This window comes from Gorilla gorilla, chromosome 2, assembly GCF_029281585.2.
Source record: "Gorilla gorilla gorilla isolate KB3781 chromosome 2, NHGRI_mGorGor1-v2.1_pri, whole genome shotgun sequence".
Classification (NCBI taxonomy): Eukaryota; Metazoa; Chordata; class Mammalia; order Primates; family Hominidae; genus Gorilla; species Gorilla gorilla.
The window spans coordinates 130,354,876-130,381,299 of NC_086017.1; the positions used below are offsets into that span (position 1 = coordinate 130,354,876).

The 26,424-nt window shown below is 38.9% G+C and overlaps 1 protein-coding gene across 1 annotated transcript; it reads left to right on the plus strand.

The window, feature by feature from the left end:
- TIMMDC1 (translocase of inner mitochondrial membrane domain containing 1) lies at nt 1–26,360 on the plus strand. The gene is made up of 7 exons (XM_031009432.3): nt 1–1,257; nt 3,021–3,186; nt 5,831–5,919; nt 6,251–6,318; nt 15,913–15,991; nt 19,478–19,588; nt 25,900–26,360. Exons 1-7 carry the CDS (start codon nt 1,064–1,066, stop codon nt 26,048–26,050), a joined length of 858 nt encoding a protein of 285 aa, XP_030865292.1. The 5' UTR covers nt 1–1,063; the 3' UTR covers nt 26,051–26,360.
- Nucleotides 26,361–26,424: the final 64 nt, after the last annotated feature.

The following is a 26,424-nucleotide window of genomic DNA, read 5'->3' on the forward strand; positions in this document are numbered from 1 at the left end:
TATTTTAAATGCATTCATTTTAATGAAAACTATACTTCGAAGCATATGTTAGCAGAGGTTGTAGTGACGGCAAATTATACAAACACTTGATAGAAATTCCAGAAATTCTCCTGCCTTTTGAGAAGCAGTAGGCATACGAACTAAAGGGAGTGAAATCCACCTTAGGAAGACCTGCCAAAAAGCTGATTCTTCAAAAAAGTGTTCTCGAAATCTTAGTGTAACTGGCACCAACACCCATCCCCAATGCCTCGTTTTTTTTCCGGCAGAACTGACAAGGTACAAACGGACCCCGCCCAGCCTGGAAGGCTTCTCTAATGTTGGCAGAGTAGGTTGGACTTGTTTTTGCACAAATCGCCTTTCCCTCTTTCCCTACTCCACTTGCACTGAATATTGCACTTTCTTCCTTACTGAAGCGGGATTCCTGCCTTTTTTTTTTTTTTTTTTTTTGAGACAGATTTTCGCTCTTGTTGCCCAGGCTGCAGTGCAGTGGTGTGATCTCGGCTCACTGCAACCTCTGCCTCCCAGGTTCAAGCGATTCTCCTACCTCAGCCTCCCGAGTAGCTAGGATTACAGGCTCCCGCCACCATGCCCGGCTAATTCCTGGCATTTTAAATACGATAAATTACTTCAACCTATGACCACCTCAAGCTGAATATAACTAGCCGCAGACACCGTTTGCATGACCCAGGAACCAGAAACACGGAGCGAAGGCCCGCCGGGACCACGCTGAGCTTCACTACCGGCAGCCAACTCACTTCCGGGGGTGCACTCAGCACAGCAGTGGCCCAACCCGCCCTCAACCGGAAGTCTTTTGGGCTCCCGCTTCGCCGTCGCCCCGCCCCCTGGCCTTTGCCCCGGTTGGGCGGGACTTCCTGTGTCGTATTTCCAAAGACTCCAAAGCGAGGCCGGGGACTGAAGGTGTGGGTGTCGAGCCCTCTGGCAGAGGGTTAGCCTGGGTCAAATGCACGGATTCTCACCTCGTACAGTTACGCTCTCCCGCGGCACGTCCGCGAGGACTTGAAGTCCTGAGCGCTCAAGTTTGTCCGTAGGTCGAGAGAAGGTCATGGAGGTGCCGCCACCGGCACCGCGGAGCTTTCTCTGTAGAGCATTGTGTCTATTTCCCCGAGTCTTTGCTGCCGAAGCTGTGACTGCCGATTCGGAAGTCCTTGAGGAGCGTCAGAAGCGGCTTCCCTACGTCCCAGAGCCCTATTACCCGGAATCTGGATGGGACCGCCTCCGGGAGCTGTTTGGCAAAGAGTAAAAGTGCCTAGGGTGTGAAGTGGGGTAGGGGGCCGCGCGAAAGCGGTGTCCTGCAGCGTGGGCAGCCTGGGTCAGCCTTAGGACACCAAGGATGGTGTGCTTCATTTTTAGATTATATTTGAGGTTCTGATATTTGTAACCCAAGCTTGTATCTTTTTTCTTTCTTTTTTTTTTTTTTCCAGACAGGGTCTTGCTCTGTCGCCCAGGCTGGAGTGCTGTGGTGCTATCTTGGCTCACTGCAACCTCTGCCTCTGGGACTCAAGTGATTCTCCCACCTCAGCCTCCCGATTAATTGGGACTACAGGCGCGCACCACCACGCCCGGCTAATTTTTTTTTTAATGTATTTTTTATAAGACAGGGTTCTTACCATGTTGCCTTGGCTGGTCTTGAACTCTTGGACTTAGGCGATCCGCCTACCTCGGCCTCCCAAAGTGCTGGGATTACAGGCGTGAGCCACCGCGCCAGCCCAAACTCGTATTTTTTTTTTTTTTTTTTTTTTTTTTGAGACTGAGTCGCGCTCTGTCGCCCAGGCTGGGGTGCAGTGGTGCGATCTTGGCTCACTGCACTCTTCACCTCCCAGGTTCAAGCGGTTCTCCTGCCTCAGCCTCCGGAGTAGCTGGGATTACAGTTGCCCACTACCATGCCCAGCTAATTTTTGTATTTTTAGTAGAGACAGGATTTCACCATTCGCCAGGCTGGTCTGGAACTCCTGACCTCGCGTGATCTGCCTGTTTCCGCCTCCCAAAGTGCTGGGATTACAGGCCTGAGCCACCGCGGCTGGACTGCGCCCGGCCTAGAAGGGCAATTATTTTATAGTAACTTAATACTTAAGACAGCTATTGTTAGAGCAGTTTCAGGATGACATCTTGGAAGCTTCATTAGCAGTTCTAGCTTCTTATGCATTTGAGAGTAACAAATCGAATTAAATAGTAGCTTTTCCTTGTTATTTTAGATTGGCATGTGCCCACTGCATAGCGAACTTTCCCAGTGCGTTTTTAAAAAAAACATTTATTTGGTTATTTTTAGAGCCGGGATCTTTGCTATGTTGCTATGCTGGATTTGAACTCGGGCTCAAGTCCTACCTCAGCCTCCTAAGTTAGCTGTGACTACAGGCGTGTGCCACTGTGCCCAGCCCAATGCTTTTATTAGTACAGTCCTATCTGAGTATTTCATGAAATTATTTAGTAAAATAGAATTTAGATTTTTTGTCTTACATCCACGTTTTTATTCTTTCATACATTGCCCTAAAATCTCACGAGTTGGTGTGATTTCTAAAAGTTAACTTAAGATTTAAACGGAAATATTGGTCTCTCTGTCCAACTCACAAATTCTTCCTATTTCTAGGGGTGTAATAGTCATCAAAAGCACGTTTTAAAAAACTTTTTGTTGGAGTAGGAAATGCATTTCGAAAAATGTGCCCAAGTATACTGATGGATGAATTTTCACAAACTGAACATAGCTGTACCCAACACTAAGAAAGAAATGGCAACTATTGTAACATCCCGAAATCTCCCCTTGTGCCTTTTCCGGTCATTGTCTTTTCAGGAGTTGCCACTATCCTAATTCTAACAGCATAGCTTCGTTTTGTCTGAGACTACGTTCCTTTTAATATAACTGAACTGTTTAATTCATCTGAGAATTCTACCTATGATGAAAAATGTGGTGGTGGTAGCATTTGGGATAATTCTGATTATAGAGTCTCTTGGAGAGCAATGTCCATAAACTAATCCCAAGCAACATTGTCTTTTTGATGTTGTAGTGAACAGCAGAGAATTTCAAAGGACCTTGCTGATATCTGTAAGACGGCAGCTACAGCAGGCATCATTGGCTGGGTGTATGGGGGAATACCAGCTTTTATTCATGCTAAACAACAATACATTGAGCAGAGCCAGGCAGAAATTTATCATAACCGGTTTGATGCTGTGGTATGTACTGGTGATCTAAAGAAATTTGGGGCACACTGACTTAGTAATTCACTTTACACTTAATCATTCAATTAGGTTGTGGGGATGGAGGGTTGTTTTAAGGTGTTAGAGTAAAGAAATAAAGTCTGTACTTAATAACAGTGGAAGTACTAATGTTAAAGTGCCTTCATGTTGTTTGAGAGACTACTTTGTTATCTTCAGAACAGGCATGTTTGACATCACCACTGTGGCTTTTCTTTCTCAAATACATTTCTTCCAATCCCCTGCTAAATCGTCAAGGCTCAGCTGTAACATATTTACCTCATTCACAAAGCCTCCATGAGTATAGGAGCTCACACTAAAGCAATAGTTAACATTTATGACTTTATAGAGGGCTAACTCGTTTGTTACATCATTAGATCTGTACATCAATTCTTCTGTGAGAATATTAAAGCTCAGAGAATTTTTAACTTTTTATTTTGAAATTATAGCAGGCTTGAAAGTTGCAAAACTAGTACAAAGATTTCCTATATACCTTTCATCCGGATTCTCCATTGTTAACATTTTACCATGTTTGTTTTATCATTCTCCCTCTGTATAATATGTACTAATTTGTTCTGAGCTACTTGACAGTAGGTTATAGACATGATGAATACTTCAGTGTGTTATTTCCTAAAAACAAGGAAATTCTCTTATACAACCACAATTATAATATCAAGATCAGGAAATTAACACGGATATAGTACTATTACCTTATTTAAAGACCTGTAAATTTTGCTAGTTATCCCACAGTATCATTTATTTTCAAAATAAATAAAAAAATGTATTTTTCAGAAGTTAGGCTTGAGTTCTTATTAAAAAATTAACTAATTAAATTTTTTTTTGTCTGGTCCAGAATCTGACCCTGGATCACATGTTGAATCTGCCTGTTTTGCTGCTTTGGTCTCCTTTAGTCTGGAAGAATTTCTCTGTTTTTGTCTTTCATGGCCTTGACTATGGGTGATTTATTTTGTAGAATGTCCCTCAATTTGGGTTTGTTTGATGGTTTCTCATGATTGCATTCAGGCTATGTTTTTTGACAGGAATACCCTAGAACTGAAATTAAATTAGAAACCCATGATATCTCTGTCCCTTTACTGGTGATGTTTACTTCAGTGACTTGGTTAAGATGGCCTCTGCCAACTATACACTGTAAAATTACTATGTTTTTCCTTTGTAATTTATAAGTATTTTGAGTACTTGTTAGTTCCTTTGAGACTATATAAATATCCTGCTTTTCATCAAATTTCTACTACTTAAATGCGATTATAAACTATAATATTTCTACTATCTAAAAACTATTCTAAATTCTTAGCATTTATAATTTTTTTTAAAAATTATTTATTCCTTTATTTATTTTTTGAGACAGGGTCTCACTCTGTTGCCCAGGCTGGAGTACAGTGGCACAATCTTGGCTTGCTGCAACCTCCATTTCCCAGGCTCACTCGATTCTCCTGTCTCAGCCTCCCAAGTAGCTGGGACTATAGGCATGTGCCACCATTCCCAGCTAATTTTTGTATTTTTTGTAGAGACAGGGTTTTGCCATGTTGCCCAGGCTGGTCTCAAAGTCCTCAGCTCAAGCAGTTCACCACCCTCCTTGGCCTCCCAAAGGGTTGGGATTATAGGTGTGAGCCACTGTGCCCAGCCTATTTTTATTTTTTAATTAATTAATTTTTTTTTTTGAAATTTTTTGAGGCAGGGTCTTGCTGCCTCAGTGCAGGCTGGAGTGCAGTGGCGCGATCATAGCTCACCACAACCTCAAACTTCTGGACTCAAGGTTTCCTCCTGCCTCAGCCTTCCGAGTAGCTAGGACTGCAAACACACACCACCATGCCTAGCTAATTCTTAAATTTTTTTTGTAAAGGCAGGATCTCGCTATGTTGCCCAGGCTGGTCTTAAACTTGTCGGCTCAAGTGATCCTCCCTAGTTGCCTCCCAAAGTGCTGAGATTACAGGCGTGAGCCACCATACCCAGGCAGTTTTAGCATTTAATGATGATTCTTCCTGTAACAATTATGACTGTGGTGGCTAAATGGGCATTTTCTAAAGTCTATCATTCTTTCTACATTTATTGGTTAGTATTAAGCTCTAAGGAAGTGTTTTCCCTTCCCCCCCTCTATTTACATATTTATTTATCTATTTATAATTTATTTCTATCAGTAGGGACTCATGGATTCTTATTTTATTCTGTAGATTTATAATTCATTACAGGTTGAGCATCACAAATCTGAAATCCTGAATGCTCAGATTCAAAACTTTTTGAGCATTGACACGTCATTCAAAGGAGTTGCTCATTGGAGCATTTCAGATTTCGGTTTTTTGGATTTGGGATGCTCAACCAGTAAGTGTTAAAAGCGCATATTCCCAAATCTGAAAAAATCCTAAATCCAAGTATCAGATAAGGGATGATACTCAACCATTTTTTCATCTCCTGATAGGGTAGGCTACACATGGAACTTTTACGTAAGCCTCAATACTTAAAGAATAGTATTTCTAGAGATTTTCTAGTATTTCTGTCTGTTTGGGTGTACCTGACTAATCCATAGCTAAAATTCCTCTACCGCAGTTCTAGAATAAGGAAAATATGATGGTGTCTTAGAACCTCACAGTTTTTTAATTAACTTTAGCAATCTGCACATCGTGCTGCCGCACGAGGCTTCATTCGTTACGGCTGGCGCTGGAGTTGGAGAACTGCAGTGTTTGTGACTATATTCAAGTAAGTTCACTCTGAATTGTGAGATAGTGAATTTTCTTGATATTGTTTTAGGAGTGTGTCTTTTGAGCAGGTGGGGTTATGAAAACTGAATACCCACATGAAAGTGATTAATAATGCCTTTTTTTTTTTCAAGAACTTTTCTCTGTGTAAAAGACTGGTGTAGTTATGGTTTTACAACCATGTCTGGAACACATTGAAGGGGCCTAGGCTAGGACCAGGGATTGATATAGTAGGCTTTTCTAAATCTATTAAGTCAGTGAAAATATCACTCAAGAAGGTAAATGGGATATGCTTTAAATCTTATATTTTCCTTCTCCTCCCTTTTTACCAGCACAGTGAACACTAGTCTGAATGTATACCGAAATAAAGATGCCTTAAGCCATTTTGTAATTGCAGGAGGTAAGACATTTTTGTTTATATTTTTCAGTCTTCTCAAATACAGTTTAGAAAATGTGTAAGGATTTATACATCAGAACTACTGAATTCTTTGGTTGGCTTCCCATTACATCTCATCAACATTGATGCAAAATGTATTTATGGACAGTGTTGTGCTTCACCCTTGATATACTCAGTGGGCAAAACAGCAAGGCCCTTGCTTTCTTTGAATTTCAATGTCTAATATGTATGTGATAATACAGGTTGTTGTGATAGAAAGTAACAATTCGGTGGAACAATGGGATCTCATATGGACAGGGTAGTCAAAGAAGGCCTTTCTGAGGAAGTGACATTTGAGCTGATACCAAAGAATAGGAAGGAGCAAGACTTGCAAGGAAGGGTGTCCTAAATAGAGGGAACATCAAGGGGGAAGGCTCTAAGGCAAAACATTTCCTTAAAAGCAGGATAATAACGTGGTGAGTGAGGGGAAGAGTAGCTTGAGATGAGATTGGTGAGGACTATAGGAATGGACTAGATTTTTTATGGTAAGAACTTGGGTTTTATTTTAAAGCTCTCTGCCTCTAGTATATATATGTATATTTTCTTTTTAATGAGCATTAAAAATAGAAGGTACAATGGTGATTACCAGAGACTGGATATGGGGTTGGAAAGATGTTGGTCAAAGGATACAAAATTTCATTTAGACAGGAGGAATAAGTTCAAGAGATCTATTTAAAACATGGTAACTATGGTTACTAACAGTGTATTGTATACTTCAAAATTGCTTTTAAAAAGTAGATTTTGGCCAAGCGGTGGCTCACACCTGTAATCCCAGCACTTTGGGAGGCCAAGGCAGGTGGATCATCAGAGGTGATTTGAGACCAGCCTGGCTAACATGGTGAAACCCCGTCTCTACTAAAAATACAAAAATTAGCTGGGTGTGGTGGCAGGTGCCTGTAATCCCAGCTACTTGGGAGGCTGAGGCAGGAGAATCACTTGAACCCAGGAGGCAGAGGTTGCAGTGAGCTGAGTTCACACCATTGCACTCCAACCTGGGCAACAAGAGTGAAACTCTTGTCTCAAAAAAAAAAAAAAAGTAGATTTTAAGTGTTCTCACCACAAAAAATAGTATGTGAAGTAACGTGTAGGTTAATTAGCTTAATTTAGCCATTCCCCAATATATACATACTGCAAAACATGTTATACACCATATGTGTACAATTTTTACTTGTCAGATTTAAAAAATAATTTTAAAATGAGCATTCATTTCAGAAAGGTAAGTTAACCGCTATATACACTCAATCACTAACTTGTGTACATTCTTGTATGTACAACACGCATATGTATTCTGAACATAAGTTTGTTTTTGTTCTTTTTTTTTGAGATGGGGTTTTACTCTTGTTGCCCAGGCTGGAGTACAATGGCGCGATCTCGGCTCACCGCAACCTCCGCCTCCCAGGTTCAAGGGATTCTCCTGCCTCAGCCTCCCTAGTAGCTGGGATTACAGGCATGCGCAACCATGCCCAGCTAATTTTTTGTATTTTTAGCAGAGAAGGGGTTTCTCCATGTTGGTCAGGCTGGTCTCGAACTCCCGACCTCAGGTAATCCGCCCATCTCGGCCTCTCAGAGTGCTGGGATTACAGGCGTAAGCTACCACGCCCGGCCTGAACATAACAGTTTTTAAATGTTTTTTGGGGAATAAGCTTACAAAAGATTGCAAAATAAAAATAATACAAAGAGCAGTCTCTGTCCTTCACATACAGAGATTTAGCCATTGTTAACAATTCATGCTGGGAATTTATCCTAAATTAAGTCAGACAACTTGCTTTATCTTCTTGCTACTGCATGCACTCTCCCTCTTCTCTGTGTATATGTGTACACACATGGGAAAACACACAATTCGAACTTTTTTTTTTAACTTTTAACTTCAGGGGTACATGTACAGGATGTGTAAGTTTGCTACTTAGGTAAACGCATGTCATGGAGATTTGCTATACAGATTCTTTCATCACCCAAGTATTAAGCCTAGTATCTTAGTTGTTTTTCCTGATCCTCAAACAACATTTTAATGAAAACTTTTTAAAATACAAAACTAGAAATAGGCATTAATAGCGTTAGAGCAGCCAGATTGTTTCATTTTTAAATTTGCGAGCATTTTTACGTGGGTCTTGTCTTCCCACTTTTACTTCCTTACTTGCTCCTGCTGTTACATTCTCTGTCAATTGTTAAATGTCAAAACCAGGCCAGGCACAGTGGCTCACGCCTGTAACCAGCACTTTGGGAGGCCAAGGTGGGTGGATCGCTTGAGTATAGGAGTTTGAGAACAGCCTGGGCAACAAACATGGCAAGACCCTGTGTCTGCAAAAAATTATCTGGGCATGGTGATTCATGCCTGTAGGCTCAGCTACTCAGGAGGCTGAGGTGGGAGGATGGCATGAGCCCAGGAGGTCGAGGCTACAGTGAGGTGTGATCATGCCACCTCATTCCAGCCTGGGCGACAGAGCGAGACCGTGTCTCAAAAAAAAAAAACAAAACTAGAAACCAAGGAATGATATGGTTCTGCTCTTTTTTCTCTTTCCACTTCTTGTCCTATTAATTATACTCATTAAATATATATGGATTCTTTCACTTCTTCTTTTTTCCCACTGCTACTATCTTATCGTCCCTGTTTCTAATCTTGATGTGCTCTACCTGTAACCTAGTTACATTTTTGAAATATGAATATGATTTTGCCACTTTTCTGTTTGAAATTCTTCTATAGTTTCCTGTCACTTTAATGTCAATTCTTGATCTGGCTTCCATGCGCCACTCTTTTGCTTTCACTTTACAATCTCCTCGGATTTCCCAGCATGTTCTTTCCTTTTGTGAATCAGTCCCTCTTCTTGAATGCACTTTCCCACTACCACAATTAATTTTGTTCGGCTCCTACTTAACCTTACCTTTCAAAGTCTAGATCATTTGTCAGCCTCAGCTTCCCTAGAGAGTTCTCCCTAGCCATTTTCCTATGTTTAGTTCACATACTTGTGTTCACATACTTCACTGTTTTTTTCTTTATCTTTGATTTTCTGCAGTTTGAAAATGATATGCCCAGGTGTAATTTTGAGGAACATTTACTGTGCTTGGTGTTTTCTGAACTTTCTGGATCTGTGGTTTGTTGTCTGACTTAATTTAGGATAAATTCTCAGTTATTGTTTCAAAGATTTCTTTAGCTTTCTCTTCTCCTTCTGGTGTTCTAGTACACTTATACCTTTTGTAATTGTTTCACAGTTCTTGGATATTTTATTCTGTGTTTGTTTGTTTGTTTTTGGTGGAGGAGGTTCCCATCTTTTTTCTCTTTGTCTTTCGGTTTGGGAAGTGTCTGTTGATATATCTTCAAGCTCAGGGATTCTTTCCTCAGCTGTGTCCAGTCTGCTATTCTTCAGTTCTGTTACAGTGGGTTTTAAAATTTGTTTTATCGCTAGCATTTCTTTTTGATTCTCTCTTAGAATTTCCATCTCTCTGCTTATATTGCCCATCTGTTCTTGCATGCTATCTACTTTATCCATTAGAGCCCTTAGTGTATTAGTCATAGTTGCTTTAATCTCTTCATATGATAAGTCCAGTATCCCCACCATATCTGAGTCTGGTTTTGGTGCTTACTCTCTTAGTTTTACTTGGTCTCTTCAAACTGCTTTTGCCTTTTAGGATGCCTTGTAATTTTTTTTTCTTGATAGCTGGACATGATGTACCTGGGTAAAAAAGGAATTATGGTAAATAGGTCTTTAGTAATTTGGTATTAAGATGTGGGAGAGGGAAAGTGTTTTGCAGTCCTGTGATTAGGTTCTTAGTCTTTTAGTGAGCCTGTGCTTCTGAACTGTTAACTTCACAAGTGCTTTTCAGTTTTTTTCCTCTCCTTTGGTGGGACAGGATACTACAGTGGGTTGGAATGGGTATTTCCTTTCTCCCACATGGGAGGCTAGAGCAGTTGCATTTGGATATTCCCCAGGCTGGTTAATCTCTGACAAAACCCCAATAGTTTGGGCTGTGCAAAACCATTTATCTTGAGGGCAGGCCTTGGTGAGAATAACGGAATGTTCTGGCATATTTCAAAATGGTTACTTTTCTTCCCCCTTGCCAGAAGCCTGAGGGGATTTTTCTCAGATCTTTACTGGGAGAACTTGGTAGAGCTCCTGGAGTATGGGGACCCTCTATGATTGGCCCCCCTACAGTTTTTAGGTCTTAGACTTTTCTACACTGAACTTCCAGCAATTTATCATTTATAGTCAAGGTTTCCTACTCTGGTACTGGTTTCCATGGAGGCTTCTGCTCGTGGGTTTCTGCTCTAATAAGGTGTGATTCTCTGTATTTATCTGTCTGTCTCTCCTATTTTGAGGGCAGCAGTTTACCCATGATCTCACTTCTTTGGTGGATCTAAGAAGAGTTGTCAGTTTTTCCATTTGTTTAGCTTTTTACTTGTTGTTAGGAATAAGTGATAAACTCTAAACTTCTCACATGCTGTACCAGAAACTGGAAGTCTCCCTTTCCTTTTTGCCCCACATCTTGACAAGCTGATAAGAAAGCCCAAGTGCTACGTTGGTTGACACCAGCAGGAAGTTTCAACCATGCAAGCTCAGGCCTACATGAGGGAGCTCTTGCTCTAGCCCCACCTTCTAAAACCACAAGCCAGTCAGTCACCCTTCAGGTTCTCAAGTCATTTTGGGACATGCTTGGGATCTTGCCTTGCTCTCCCTGGAAAGCCTTATTATATGTGTAATAAACCTTTTGGTATCCTCTTAGTACCTCTTGGTACTTTGGCATTTCAATATCTGATTCAAATTTTGGGTGGGGGAGTTTATTGTCTCTGGAGGGTAACCACAACATCTTGCAAGTAGAAAATCCAAATGAATTAAGAAAACCATTGGAAGGCCAGGTGTGGTGGCTTATGCCTGTAATCCCAGCGATTTGGGAGGCCGAGGCAGGCAGATCTCTTGAGGTTGGGAGTTTGAGACCAGCCTGGCCAACATGGTGAAACCTCGCCTCTACTAAAAATACGAAAATTAGCTGGGCATGGCGGTGCACATCTGTAATCCCAGCTACTTGGGAGGCTGAGGCAGGAAAATGGCGTGAACCTGGGAGGCAGAGCTTGCAGTGAGCTGAGATTGCGCCACTGCACTCCAGCCTGGGCTACAGAGTGAGACTCCATCTCAAAAAAAAAAGTTAAGTATAATTTACTGTGCAACTCAGCAATTCCATGTCTTAGAATCTGCCCAAGATAAATGAAAACATGTCCACGCAAAGACTTATATATAAATTTTTATAGTGGTGTTATTCTCGACAGCCTCAAACTGAACCCATAAACTCATCAACTAGTGAATGGGTAAATAAAATATGATATGTCCATTCACTTGAATATTTTCATCAATAAAAAACTGATACATGCTGCGACATGAATAAAACTGAAAAACATTAAGTGAAAAAAGCTAGACACAAAAGACTTCATATTGTATAATTCTATTCATATGAAATGTCCAGAATAAGCAGATCTGTAGAGTTAGAAAGTACATTAGTGGATTGAGGTGAGATTGGGAACCAGGAGTAACCACAAATGGGCATGGGGGATCTTTTTGTAATGATGGAATCATTTAAAAATTGGATTTTGGTGATGATTATATAGCAATGCAACTAAATTTTTTTTTTTTTTTTTTGAGACGGAATCTTGCTCTGTCGCTCAGGCTGGAGTGCAGTGACGCGATCTCGGCTCACTGCAACCTCCACCTCCCGGGTTCAAGGGATTCTCCTACCTTAGCCTCCTGAGTAGCTGGGACTACAGGCATATGCCACCATACCCAGCTAATTTTTGTATTTTTAGCAGAGACAGGGTTTCACCATGTTAGCCAGGATGGTCTCAATCTCCTGACCTCATGATCCGCCCGCCTCGGCCTCCCAAAGTGCTGGGATTTCAGGCATGAACCACCGTGCCGGGCCACTAAATTTTTTTACTAAAAATTATTGAATTGTACATTTAGGTGAATTTTGTGTTATGTAAATTATACCTCAATAAAACTGTTAAAAATATATTAACACAGAAGGGGAAAAAGGCAGTGCTTTTAGATAGGAGGAAGCAAAATTGTATTTGTAGGTAATATTTTAAAAGATGACTTGAAAAATTATTGCTATCAGTAAAGTGTAAATATATAAATAGCCTTTTTATATTTCAGCGGTTACTTGAAAAGTAAAAAATTTTCTTAATAATAGTACTAAGAATGTAATATAATAAGGAATAAATTTAATAAATGTACAACTTCTCTGAAGAAAATTACAAATCATAAATAATAAAAATGGGGAAACAGTTGATAGTTAACCCAGTATTTTTCTACTTCATTTATAAATTGAAAGCAATTCAAATCAAAATTACAGGCTTTTTTTAAAAAAAGAACTTGATACAATGTCTAAATCATATCTAAAATGCTGATTATAAGAGCATAGCAAAGACATTTCAGAAAAAAATAATGAGGGGTTCTTGCAACTGTAAAATTAAAATCTGTATAAAGTTACAATAAAGAGGACAATAAAGAGGTATTGGTAGATCTGTGGAATGGAATTGAAAGGTCAGGAACAAAACCAAGCACCCACAAATAAGTAAAGGTGATACTTCACATTCGTGGTTTAAGAATAGACCATTCTTGGGCTGGAACAGTTATTAACTATTTGGAAAGAAATTATAACTATATTCAGTACAACAAAATTAGTTAACATTTATTATGGTGCTTATGTAAAAAAATCCATAAAAGATTGGGGAAAATATAGAAGTAAATGTGTCTCTGATTTCTGAGTAGGAAGATATATAAATGTGTACATATACAAGTTGACCTTTGAACAACACTGAAAACAGCTTTGAACACAATAGCAATGCTGACCTCTGCCCTGTGCAGTTGAAAAATCCACATATAACTTTTGACTCCCCCAAAACTTAACTACTAATGGCCTGCTGTTCTCCAGAGGCCTTACCAATAACATAAACAGTTGCTTCACACATAAATAGATTGGTGTCTACATATATTTTATGCACTTAAAGACATACATTTTTCTTAATTTTTTTGATATTTCTAGGCTAGACAGTTTATCTGTGAGTTTTTTCAAATTATTGCACATTTCCAAAATGTTTTTCAATATATTTATTGAAAAAAATTCATGTGGCCTGGCATGGTGGCTCATGCCTGTAATCCCAGCACTTTGGGAAGCTGAGGCGGGCGGATCACTTGAGATCAGGAGTTCGAGACCAGCCTGGCCAACATGGTGAAACCCTGTCTCTACTAAAAAATAAAAAAAATAGGTGTGGTGGCGTGCACCTGTAGTCCCAGCTACTTGGGAGACTGAGGTGGGGGAGAATAGCTTGAACCCGGGAGGCAGAGGTTGCAGTGAGCCAAGATCATGCCATTGCACTGCAGCCTGGGCAGCAGAGTGAGACTCCATCTTAAAAAAAAAAAAAGAAAAAGAAAAAAAATTCGTGTGTAAGTAAATCTGCACAGTTCAAACTCATGTTTATCAACTGTATCTATTTTTAAGCATAAGAACTAAGAAACTAGGAAACAGGAAACACAGTTTTGGCCACATAAAATTTTTAAACCTATCTATGTCATAAATACTATGGAAGACATTAAATGTAAACAATGCCAAAATAATAGTATGTGCAGGTAATGGATAAAAGCCCTAATATATCAAAAAGAAAGGATAGCTCAGTTGAAGACTGGACAAAGGACATGAATTTATAATTCACAGACGTACCACAAATAACTTGCAAACCTAGGGAAAAACAACTTTTTTCTACTAATCAGAGAAATGCAACTTAAAAATTACATACCACTTCTGGCCTATCAAATTGGAAAAAATAAACTAAGAGAATGCAGAAGACTAGATTACTTGCATACTTTTATTTGGAAAATAAGTTTATGCATCCTTTTTGAATAGCAGTTTAGTAATTTAAGTCAAAAGCCTTAAAAATGTTTATACTTATACCTTTTGGCCCAGAAATTTCATTTCTGTGAGTTTGTCCTAAGGAAACAATCAAATGTATAAAAAGATTATTTGTGGAGGGATTATCATCATACCTTTATTTAAAATATCTATAAATAGAAAATCTAAGTGTTAGACAAAAATTTGTGGTACCTCCATGCAATGGAACTAGGTGGGAGAAAACTCAGTGATACAGAATTTAATAATACGTTCTGTGAAAATAAAAAATTTAGTATGTACACCATGGCCCCAGTTTTTGTGTTTTTGTTTTATTTTGTTTTTTTAGACAGAGTCTTGCTCTTTTGTCCAGGCAAGAGTGCAGTGATGCGATCTCGGCTCACTGCAACCTCTGCCACCTGGGTTCAAGTGATTCTCCTGCCTCAGCCTCCTGAGTAGCTGGGATTACAGGTGTGTGCCGCCATGCCCGGCTAATTTTTGTATTTTTAGTAGAGACGGGGTTTCAGCATCTTGGCCAGGCTGGTCTTGAATTCCTGACTTTCGTGATCCACCCGTCTCGGCCTCCCAAAGTGCTGGGATTACAGGTGTGAGCCACCGTGCCCGGCCCCAGTTGTTGTTTTTGTTTTTTTTATTTTGTTTGGAGGATCAGAAAAAAAGACTAACTTATTACTGACTCTGGGTAATGGGATTAAAGGTGATTTTGATTCTTGTTAATTTTGAAAATTTTAAAAATTAATATATAGTACTTAAAAATATAAACCTCAACTGTTATTTATTTTGTTTTTTGAGGCAGAGTCTCATTCTTCTGCTGAGGCTAGAGTGCAGGGGTGTGATATCTGCTCACTGCAGCCTCCGCCTCTGGGGTTCAAACAATTCTTGTGCCTCCGCCTCCTGAGTAGCTGGGATTACAGGCGTGCACCACCACACCCAGCTAATTTTTGTATCTTTAGTAGAGGCAGGGTTTTGCCATGTTGTCCAGGCTGACTTAGAACTCCTGACCTCAAGTGATCCGCCTGCCTTGGCCTCCCAAAGTGTTGGGATGACAGGTGTGAGCCACTGCACCTGGCTTCAAATGTTATTATTTAAAAAGTGTTACCACCTTAGATGGCATTAGTTGCATTGTGCATAGTGAAAGGAAAATGAATGAGCATGATTGATGCACAGTCCCAGCAGAAAGGAAAGAAGTCTTTCTGTGCACTGGTCACCAGGTAGCATTGTAGGCCAAATGCTGCTTGCTTGTCACCCTGCCTGAGTGGTGCCGTGTAGCAGTACAGAGAGAGTGAGTCTAGGGGAAGGCATAAACTGGAGGGGCTAGTGAAGGTTTTTTGCTTTTTTATTTTCCTTGAAGAAAGAAGAAAGAAAGAGAAGGGGAAAAACATTTTCAGATTTTTAAGGAGAGATGGGCAAAAATGAAGCAGACTGAATGGATCCATAGAACATATTGAAGATTTACTTTTGTAGAAGGGATGTTTCTTTCTTTGAATCTGCAGAGTGGATGGGAAGCTACCTGTGTTGGCATTTTAGATTCAGGAAGTATAGGCTGTAGTAGTATATTAACATTGGATTCAGAAAGCTCACTTAGGGATTTCCTTTTTGTAGAAGGAAAGTTTTAAAATAGGATTCTAGTTTTAAAGATGATTTAATATTGCCTTTCTTGTTTTTAAATAGCTGTCACGGGAAGTCTTTTTAGGATAAACATAGGCCTGCGTGGCCTGGTGGCTGGTGGTATAATTGGAGCCTTGCTGGGGTAAGCATTAACATGGTTTGGTTCTAAATTGGCACAATTTTCATTAATACCTTGCCTATTAAAAAGTCTCATTTATTTTCAAAGAACAAATTTAATCCTTAGAATCTATAAAAGATCTCTAGTCTTGCATTGGCAGTAGCTTTGACTGTCCATTCTAATTCTACCCCAATAGTTTATCTTATTTACAGTTTTTATTTATAGTTTCTTTTACTTAGTAGTTATTACAATAAATAACATTGACTCAATACAACTATCTAAGATAGGGCCCTTATTCAAAATGCCTTTTTACCAGCTAAAACTGTTTAAATATTGCTAACACCTGAAACTATAGTTCGAACACAGGTATTTATGGGAGCAGGGAAAAAAGAACAAAAAACAGTTAACAAGCATATTCTGTAAAAATTGTTAGTAGGATTTTGTTTGTTTTGCTTAATACATTTTTAAAAAATGTTCTTCCTCAACTTTTTACTTTGAACAATTTCAAACCTACAGAAAAGTTGAATGAATTAGTACATTGAAACCCCATATACTCTTCACCTAGATTCACCAGTTGTTAACGCCTTGGTGATATTTTCCATATCTATGTATATGGGTGGGATGTGAATATATTTCTTTTTCTTTCCGTTTGCTTCTTGGCTAAACTGTTTGAGACCTCATGATACTTCACCCCCATATATATCAGCATGTATCTCCTAGGATGAAGAATACTCTTCCATGAAATCATAATACAATTATCACAGTAAACATTGTTTCAACACAACTATCTAAGTTAGGGTCTATATTAAAAACTCCTCAATTATCATACTAATGCCCACATGTTTCTTCATTTTGTTTGATCATCCCATCATGATTAGATTAATGTATTTTTGTCAGGAATACAACATAGGTGAAGTTGTATCCTCATGTATCACATCAGGAGATATTCTGTCACCCATTATAAGTAATATTAACTTTAATTACTTGATATATTGGTTTTCTGCTGTGCAACAAATTACCACAAACTGAGCATGTATTGCATGTGAAACAACACCCTTGTAGTTCTGTAGATTATAAATCTGGCTGGGTTTCCCTGCTCAAGATTTTACAAGGCCAAAGTCAAGGTCTTGGCCGGGCTAGGCTCTTACCTGGAGGCTCTGGGGAAGAATCTATTTCCAAGCTCATTCAGGTTGTTGACAGAATTTAGTTCCTTGTGGCCAGGCACAGTGGCTCACACCTGTAAAACCAGCAGTTTGGGAGGCCGAGGCGGGTAGATCACTTGTGATCAGGAGTTTGAGACCAGCCTGGCCAACATGGTGAAATGCTGTCTCTACTAAAAATACAAAAATTAGCCAGGCGTGGTGGCAAGCGCCTGTAATCACAGATACTCGGGAGGCTGAGGCAGGAGGATTGCTTGAACCCCATATACCCTTCACCTAGGCAGAGGCAGAGGTTGCAGTGAGCCAAGATCGCACCATTGCACTCCAGCCTGGGCAACAGAGTGAGACTCCGTCTCAAAAAAAAAAAAAAAAAAGAGGAAAAACTAAAAAAGAATTTACTTTCTTGTGCCTTGAGGTCTGAGGTCCCTGTTTTCCTTGCGGGCTGTCAGCCAGACTATTCTCTGTTCCTGGAGGCCACCCACATTTCTTCTCCTTGGGCCCCTTTGTGTTTAAACCAGCTACAGCACATTAACCCCTTCTCATACTTCGAATCTTCAACTTCTACTCTGCCACCAGCCAGGGAAAACTCTGCTTTTGAGTGTTCACTCAGATACCCATCTCCTTTTTCATTATCTCAGATTCAACTAATTAGTAACCTTAATTACATTTCTGAAATCAATTTTGCCATGTAAGATAATATAATCATGGGCATAATATATTCACAGTTGAGGGATTAGGCAGGATATTTGGGGGGACCACTTTAGAATTCTGCCTACCACACTTGGTTAAGGTGTTATCTGTTCAGTGTCTCCATTGCAAAGATGTCTTTTTCCCAATGTGATTAATTAGTAATCTGGAGGGTGAAACTGAATATTCTGCTCTCCAGCTATCTTTTCATCATGTGTTTTTAATGATCCATTGATGACCCATGCTGTAATCGGTTGGTTACTAGAAAGGTGGTTGTAAATGTTGATAAGCTAGTTCTGTCAGTTCTTCTGTTTTTATTAGTTGGTATTTGTCTGACTAGAAGAGTGCTACCTTCGTCCTCCACCTGTTCACCCCTTTGTCTACCTCCTTTGAAGGAGAAGGTAATGCTATAGATTTAATGATTTTTTTAAAAATTTGAATTAAATAAAATCAGCATGTCATAATCTACTGCTGCCATTGCTTTTGTTGTAGTGTTAATATACCAGTTTGGTTTGAAGGGAAAAGTTGTAGGAGTTAGCAACAAAAATATTTTTTATTGTGGTAATAAACACATAGCATAACATTCACCATCTTAATCATATTTTAAGTGTATAGTTCAAAAATGCTAAGTATATTCAAATTGTGCATGAGATCTCTAGAACTTTTTTATCTTGAGAAATGAAACTATATGCATTAAAAACTAATTTCCCCTCCCCATACCCTCCAGCCCTCAGCAAATATATTTCTACTTTCTGTTTCTAAGATTTTGACTACTTAGATACTTCATATGAGTGGAATCATACACTATTTGTCCTTTTGTGACTAGCTTATTTTACTTAGCATAATAATGTCCTTGAAGTTTATCTATGTTGTAACCTGTTGAATGGATTGCCCTCTTTTTTAAGGCTGCATAATACTCCATTGTATGTGTATGTTACATTTTCTTTAACCATCTGTCAGTGAACATTTATGTTGCTTCCACTTAGCAAAAATAGTTATTAGTATGAGGTTACTTAAATTGTAGCTGGAGGAAATTTAAGGTATATGAAGGTCAAATACTTCTAGTCTGAGAACACAAGAACCAAACTCTCTTCATCACTATAATAATTATTATCTAAATCAGTTTCTCAATGGGTTGCTATTGGCATTGTGGGTGAGACAGTTATGCCAGACTCTTGAACTTCAGGATATTTTGGTGGTCCCACCCCCAAAAGCCAGTAGCATCCCTCCCTCAACCAAAAATGCCCTCCACATTTCCTGTCTCCTAAAGGAGCTGGTGCCATTCTGAACTAGAAATTTCATTTTTGAGAAATCTTTGGTGTGGGGCTACTTACTAGAACTTGTCATAAATATATATTTTCCTCTTTGTTTTGATTTATTTCTCATTCCTCATAAAAACAGCCAGTTTCTAGATCTGTTGTTTTATTATATATCAGTTAACTTTAGGAGGTTGTAGTGATTGTTTTTGTCTGTTGTTCAGACCAAGGAAGAGATTACATCAATGTTTTTCTTTATTTGACAAGGACACTTTAATTCTCAAATGTTCCTATACCTAATCGTGAACAAGTGGCTCTGGTGTTGCTCACACCTTAGCAGAGAATCTCACATGTTGCAAGGTCTAATGACTCTTTTTTCCTAAGCTTTCCCTCTCCTTTCTTCTCAGCACTCCTGTAGGAGGCCTGCTGATGGCATTTCAGAAGTACTCTGGTGAGACTGTTCAGGAGAGAAAACAGAAGGATCGAAAGGCACTCCATGAGCTAAAACTGGAAGAGTGGTAAGGAACATGTTGAGCCCAGGGAATCTTGGCTGTCTTGCCCCAGGCCTTATATAGTGGTGCTCTTTTAAACTTATGTACTCTAAACTGCCACTCAATTCAAAGAAGAGTTTATTTTTACCAAGTCCTTCAACTCATACTGTACATTGTCTTTTAATCTATTTAAGGAGAATGGAAAAATGAAAGAGATTGATTTTAGTTTTAATTTAATGAAGATCTTTCTTTGGATATCTTTTTAAGTTAAAAGTGGAGTAAATCTTACTTGCTTGCATGTTTTTTCTTTTCCTATGTTCTTAACTGCATAGGAAATTACCTAAAGGGAATATTCACCAAGGAGTGAGCTTTACCTGGCTTACTTAAAAAGTGACATCCTTAGCCTAGCAGGGTGGCTCACGCCTGTAATCCCAGCACTTTGGGAGGCCAAGACAGGTGGATCACCTGAGGTCAGGAGTTCGAGACCAGCCTGGCCAACATGGCAAAACCCCATTTCTACTAAAAGTACAAAAATTAGCGGGGCATGGTGGCACGTGCCTGTAGTCCCAGCTACTCAAGGAGGCTGAGGCAGGAGAATCACTTGAACCTGGGTAGCGGAGGTTTCAGTGAGCCGTGATTGTGCTCCAGCCTGGGCCACAGAGCAAGACTCGGTCTCAAAAAAGAAAAAAAGTGACTTTTTTTTTTTTGCATACATATGTAAGTAAGACACAGCATGTTAAGTCTCCACAAAGATTCTATTTCTTGCTGTAGACGCAGAGGAATTAGGTGGACAGTGGTTGTTCATGCACTGAATGCCACTGAGGAACATGAAAACTTTCACCTGTTGCATCTAATCATCTCCTGGGATGCAATTTGTGGGATAGAGCAATCAGACTGATAGCTGACTTTGCACAGATTCAATATGTAAGATGAATATAACAGGCTGCCATCTAGTGCTCCTGAGTACAAATGATTTTCACTAGTTCAACTTCCTGGGTACCTAAGACAGCATTGGCTGCTGCTGCTGTTGCTGTTTTGGTATTATAATTGGATAGATGAGAAATCATTTTTTTCCAGTGTTTTCATTTGAAACCTCCATTTCTGCTAACCACACACACACAGACACACACACGGAAATTCTTAAGAGCTGTAGGTCCATCATCCAAGGACTTAAGTGCTATATGAGAAGAAAAGCATTGAGGTTGCAGTGAGCTGAGATTGCGCCACTGCACTCCAGCCTGGGCCACAGAGCAATACTTTATCTCAAAAAAAAAAAAAAAAAAAAAAATTAAAAAAGTAAATGAAACATTAAAAACTGCAGAAGTTTGTCAGTGATTTAGAGATCAGTGATTTTGAGATGGAAAAGCTTAAGAATGGCTGGCTAAGGCCATTCTAACATTCACCTGGAGTCTTCCACCACTGGCAACCCTGCCAATTCTAGTTGCTGAGCTGCCACGTGCACCCCCTGAAGACTGGCTCATCCAGGGTCCACTGCCACCATTTACCTCCCCCCATCAGGTTAACAGCAGATTTGCCAGCAGAAACCTTACAAGTCAGGAGAGAATGGGATGATACATTCTGAGTGCTAAAAGGAAAAAACAAACAAACAGACAAACAATACCCAAAAAACTCCTGCCAAGAGTATTATACCTAGCAAAGCTATTTGTCCAAAATGAAGGAGAAATAGTCTTCTCAAGACAGGCAAACACTGAGGGAATTTATCACCACTAGACTGCCTTATAAGAAATGCTTAAAGAACTCCTACATCTGAATGCAAAAGCATGGTAACTACCATTATGGAAACGTGAAAGAATAAAACTCACTGGTAGAGCAGATACACCAATAAGAACGAGAAAGGAATCAAACCTTATAATTACAAAAATCTACCAACCATGAAAATAAATAAGAGGGGAAGAAAGGGGAACAAAGATTATACAAAACAACCAGGAAACAGTTAACAAAATGACAGGAGTAAATCCACACCTATCAATAACAATGTTGAATATAAACACTTCAAATTCCCCAATTAAAGATTTAGACTGGTTGAATGAATAAAAGAAGTTTAAAGACTCAACTATACATACTGACTACAGGAAACTCACTTCACCTGTAAAGATACAGATAGGCTGAAAGTAAAGGGATAGAAAAGGATGTTCATGCAAATGGAAACCATAAATGAGCAGGAATAGCTATACTTATGCTAGATAAAATAGGCTTTAAATAAAAAACTATAAAAAGAGACAAGGTCATTATATAATGGTAAAGAGATCAATTCAGCAAGAGGAAATAACAACTGTAAATATATATGCACCCAACACCAGAGCATCCATATATATATATATATATATAAACAAATAATATTAGAGCTAAAGGGAGAAATAAACCCTAATGTAATAGCTGGGGACTTCAACACCACACTCCTAGCACTGGACAGATCATCTAGACAGAAAATCAACAAAGAAATATCAGACTTAAACTGTACTATAGATCAAATGGATCTAGCAGACATTTACAGAACATCACATCCAACGGCTGCAAAATACACATTTTTCTTATCTTGAAGTGTTCTTCAGGATAAACCATATGTTAGGCTACAAAACAAGTCTCAACAAATTTTTAAAGATCAAAATAACATCAAATATTTTTTCAGACCACAGCAGAATAAAACTAGAAATCAGTAACAGGAAGGACTTTGGAAACTGTGCAAATACACAGAAATTAAATAATATGCTCTGGAACAACCAATAGGTCAATGAAAAAATTAAGAAGGAAATTTAAAAATTTCTTGAAACAAATGAAAACAGAAACACAACATACCAAAACCTATGGGATACAGCAAAAGCATCACTAACAGGGAAGTTTATAGCAATAAATGCCTCCATCAAAAAGTAGAAATGTTTCAAATAAACAACCTAACACTGCACCTCAGGGAACTCGAAAAGCAAGAACAAACTAAACCCAAAATCAGTAGAAGGAAATAAATAAAAAGATCAGAGCAGAGCTAAGTGAAATAGAGACTTAAAAACAAAAAAACACAAAAGAAGAACTAAATGAAAAGTTGGTTTCTTGAAAACAAAATCAAGAAACCACAAGTTAGATTAAGAAAAAAGACCCAATTAAGGTAAAAAACAAAAAAGGAGACATTACAACTGATACCACGGACATAGTCATATCATTAGAGATTATTATGAAACAACTGTATGCCAAGAAATTGGAAAAGCTACAGGAAATGGATACATTCCTGAGCCCCTATAATCTATCGAGATTGAGCCAAGAAGTAATAGAAAACTTGAACAGACCAATAACAAGTAACAAGATTGAACTGGTAATAAAAAGTCTCCCAACAAAGAAATGTCCAGGACCACATGGCTTCATTGCTAAATTCTGCCAAAGAGTTAAAGAAGAATTAAGACCAATTCTCAAACTGTTCTGAAATATTGAAGATGAGAGAGTTCTTCCAAACTCATTCTACAAGGCTAGCATTACCCTTATACAACAACAAACAGACAAAGGCTCATTAAACAACAACAACAACAACAAAACCTACAGGCCAATGTATTCTACAAAACAATCCTTAACAAAATACCAGCAAACTAAATCCAAGAGTACATCAAAAAGATTATACATCATGAACAAGTGGGATTTATCCTAGGGATGCAAGGATGGTGCAGCATACACAAATCAATAAATGTGTTACATCATATAAACAGAAGGAAGGAAAAAAACCATATGATCATCTCAATAAATGAGAAAAAGCATTTGGTAAAATTCAACACCCCTTCATGGTAACACCTCCCAAAAAGTTAGGGGTAGAAGGACTATTTCTCAGTACAGTAAAGGCCATATATGTCAGACTCACAGCTAATATCATACTGAACAGGGAAAAGTGAAAAGCTTTTCCCTCAAAGAACTGGAATGAAATAGGAATGCCCACTCTTACCAGTCTTGTTCAACATAGTATTAGAAATCCTAGCCAGAGCAGTTAGGCAAGAAAAAGAAATAAAGCGCATTGGAGGCCAGGCACGGTGGCTCACACTTGTAATTCCAGGACTTTGGGAGGCCGAGGCAGGCGGATCACTTGAGGTCAGGAGTTCGAGACCAGCCTGACCAACATGGTGAAACCCCATTTCTACTAAAAATACAAAAATTGTGGTGGTGCACACCTGTAATCCCAGCTGCGTGGGAGGCTGAGGCAGGAGGATTGTTTGAGCCTGGGAGGTGGAGGTTGCAATGAACCAAGATGGTGCCACTGCACTCCAGCCTGAGTGACAGAATGAGACAAAAGAAAATTAGTCAGGCACAGTAGTGCATGCCTATAGCCCCAGTTACTTGGGAGACTGAGGCTGAAGGATCCCTTGAGCCCAGTAATTCAAGGCAGCAGTGAGCCATGATTGTGCTACTGCACTCCAGCCTGGGCAACAAAGTGAGTCCCTGTCTCTTTAAAAAAAAAAGTAGGCGGAGGAGCTTGGGGGGAAACTTGTATTTCTCAAAAAATACCTACAAGTGCTAACAAGTATATGAAAAAGTATTCAACATAACTAATCAGGGAAATGCAAATCAAAACCACAATGAAATGTGGTTTGGGGACAGTTTGGGAAATTGGAGTGATATTTATCCCAATTAGAATGTCTGTTATCAGAAAGACAAAAAATAAATTTTGGCAAGGATGTAGAAAGAAAAGGGAACTCATATACTTTTGGTAGGAATGCAAATTATTACAGCCTTTATAGAAACAGTATGGAAGTTCCTCAGAAAACTAAAAATAGAACTACTGTAAGATCCAGCAATCTTCCCTACTAGGTATTTATCCAAAGGAAAAGAAACCAGCATATCAAAGAGTTATCTGCGCCCCCATGCTTATTGTAGCACTATTAATAGCCAAGGTATGGAATCAACGTCAGTGTCCATCAACAGATGGATGGATAAAGAAAATGTGGTATATATCCACCATAGAATACTATTCAGCCATAATAAAGAATGTAATCCTGTCATTTGTGGGAACATGGATGAGCCTGGAGGACATTGTTATGTAAAATAAGTCATACACAGAAAGATAAATACTGCATGTTCTGTTGCTCATGTGGGAGCTAAAAAATGGGCTCATAGAAGTAAAGAGTAGAATTATGGTTACTGGAGGCTGAGGAGGGGACAGGGAAAGGCATAAGAAGAGGAGATTTAAGGGATTGATTAATGAATACGAAATTGTAACTAGATCGGAGGCATGAATTCTAGTGTTCTGTGGCACTGTAGGATGACTATAGTTAATAATTTATTGTATATTTTCAAGTAGCTGGAAGAGAGGATATTTGAATGGTCCCAGCAGTATGAAATGATAAATGTTTGAGGTGATGCATATGCTAATTACCCTGATTTGATCATTACACATTGTATATGTACGAAAATATCACTTTGTACTTCATAAATATGTACAATTATTAGTATCAATTTTAAGACAGATGGATAAAAACAACTTGAATCATAGTAATGAAAGAATACTTTGGCAGAATGAAAGTGTCAAAATTGTATACCATATACACGTATGGGTGTTTATATGTGTGTGTGTGTGTGTGTGTGATATTTCTAAGGAGAGTTAATAAACGTTTAAGTGTCTTGTATGTGCCTACTTCACTTGAAAATAATACAGGAAAATCAAACAAATTGAGAGTCAAAAAAATTGCCTCAATGAGCAGAAAATGTAGAAAACTGACTCTAGAGATATAGAAGAACAAATGACCAAATCTGTGAAGAGTTGAGAAGAAACTTTAATCCCGATAATCACTTAAGGAAGACACTAATACTTGATTTAGAAACAGAACTGATCTATTATTTGGAAATTAGTTTTTAACTCTTCATAAATATAAATCTATAGTGTTGTTCTATCTGACTTTTCTCTACCTTGGATTACCATTGTTATAGCCTTTGACCAGTTCCTAAAAGGTCTGGTCACAGAGTTTAAGAGTGGCAGGGTACTTACATTCCCCCAGCCCTGGGAGCAAGAGGACAGCGAGACTTCAAGCCTTCACACCTTAGCACAAAGTGTGTCAGTTCCCACACATCACTCCTGTGAGAACTCTAGGACCCAGCATACTAGGAATATCTTATGGATCAGAGCTGTCACCACAACCGTATCCATTATGGTAATGTGGAAATCATAATTGGCTTGTGAGGTTAGGAGAGAGAAGAAAGTTACTGTATTTGAAGTTCAGGGAGCAGTATTTGCTTCTAAATTGCTATACCAAAGCAGGGAGGAAAAGACAAATGCTATCCTTTTTGTTTTAAATCTGTAAGAACTAAAGAAATGGAGCAGTATTTGATTTATCCTTTTTATTTGATTACAGGAAAGGCAGACTACAAGTTACTGAGCACCTCCCTGAGAAAATTGAAAGTAGTTTACAGGAAAATGAACCTGAGAATGATGCCAAGAAAATTGAAGCACTGCTAAACCTTCCTAGAAACCCTTCAGTAATAGATAAACAAGACAAGGACTGAAAGTGCTCTGAACTTGAAACTCACTGGAGAGCTGAAGGGAGCTGCCATGTCCGTTGAATGCCAACAGACAGGCCACTCTTTGGTCAGCCTGCTGACAAATTTAAGTGCTGGTACCTGTGGTGGCAGTGGCTTGCTCTTGTCTTTTTCTTTTCTTTTTAACTAAGAATGGGGCTGTTGTACTCTCACTTTACTTATCCTTAAATTTAAATACATACTTATGTTTGTATTAATCTATCAATATATGCATACATGAATATATCCACCCACCTAGATTTTAAGCAGTAAATAAAACATTTTGCAAAAGATTAAAGTTGAATTTTACAGTTCGTATATTCATATGGTCCTTTGAAAGGGTATTCTAGAAATCACTGGAA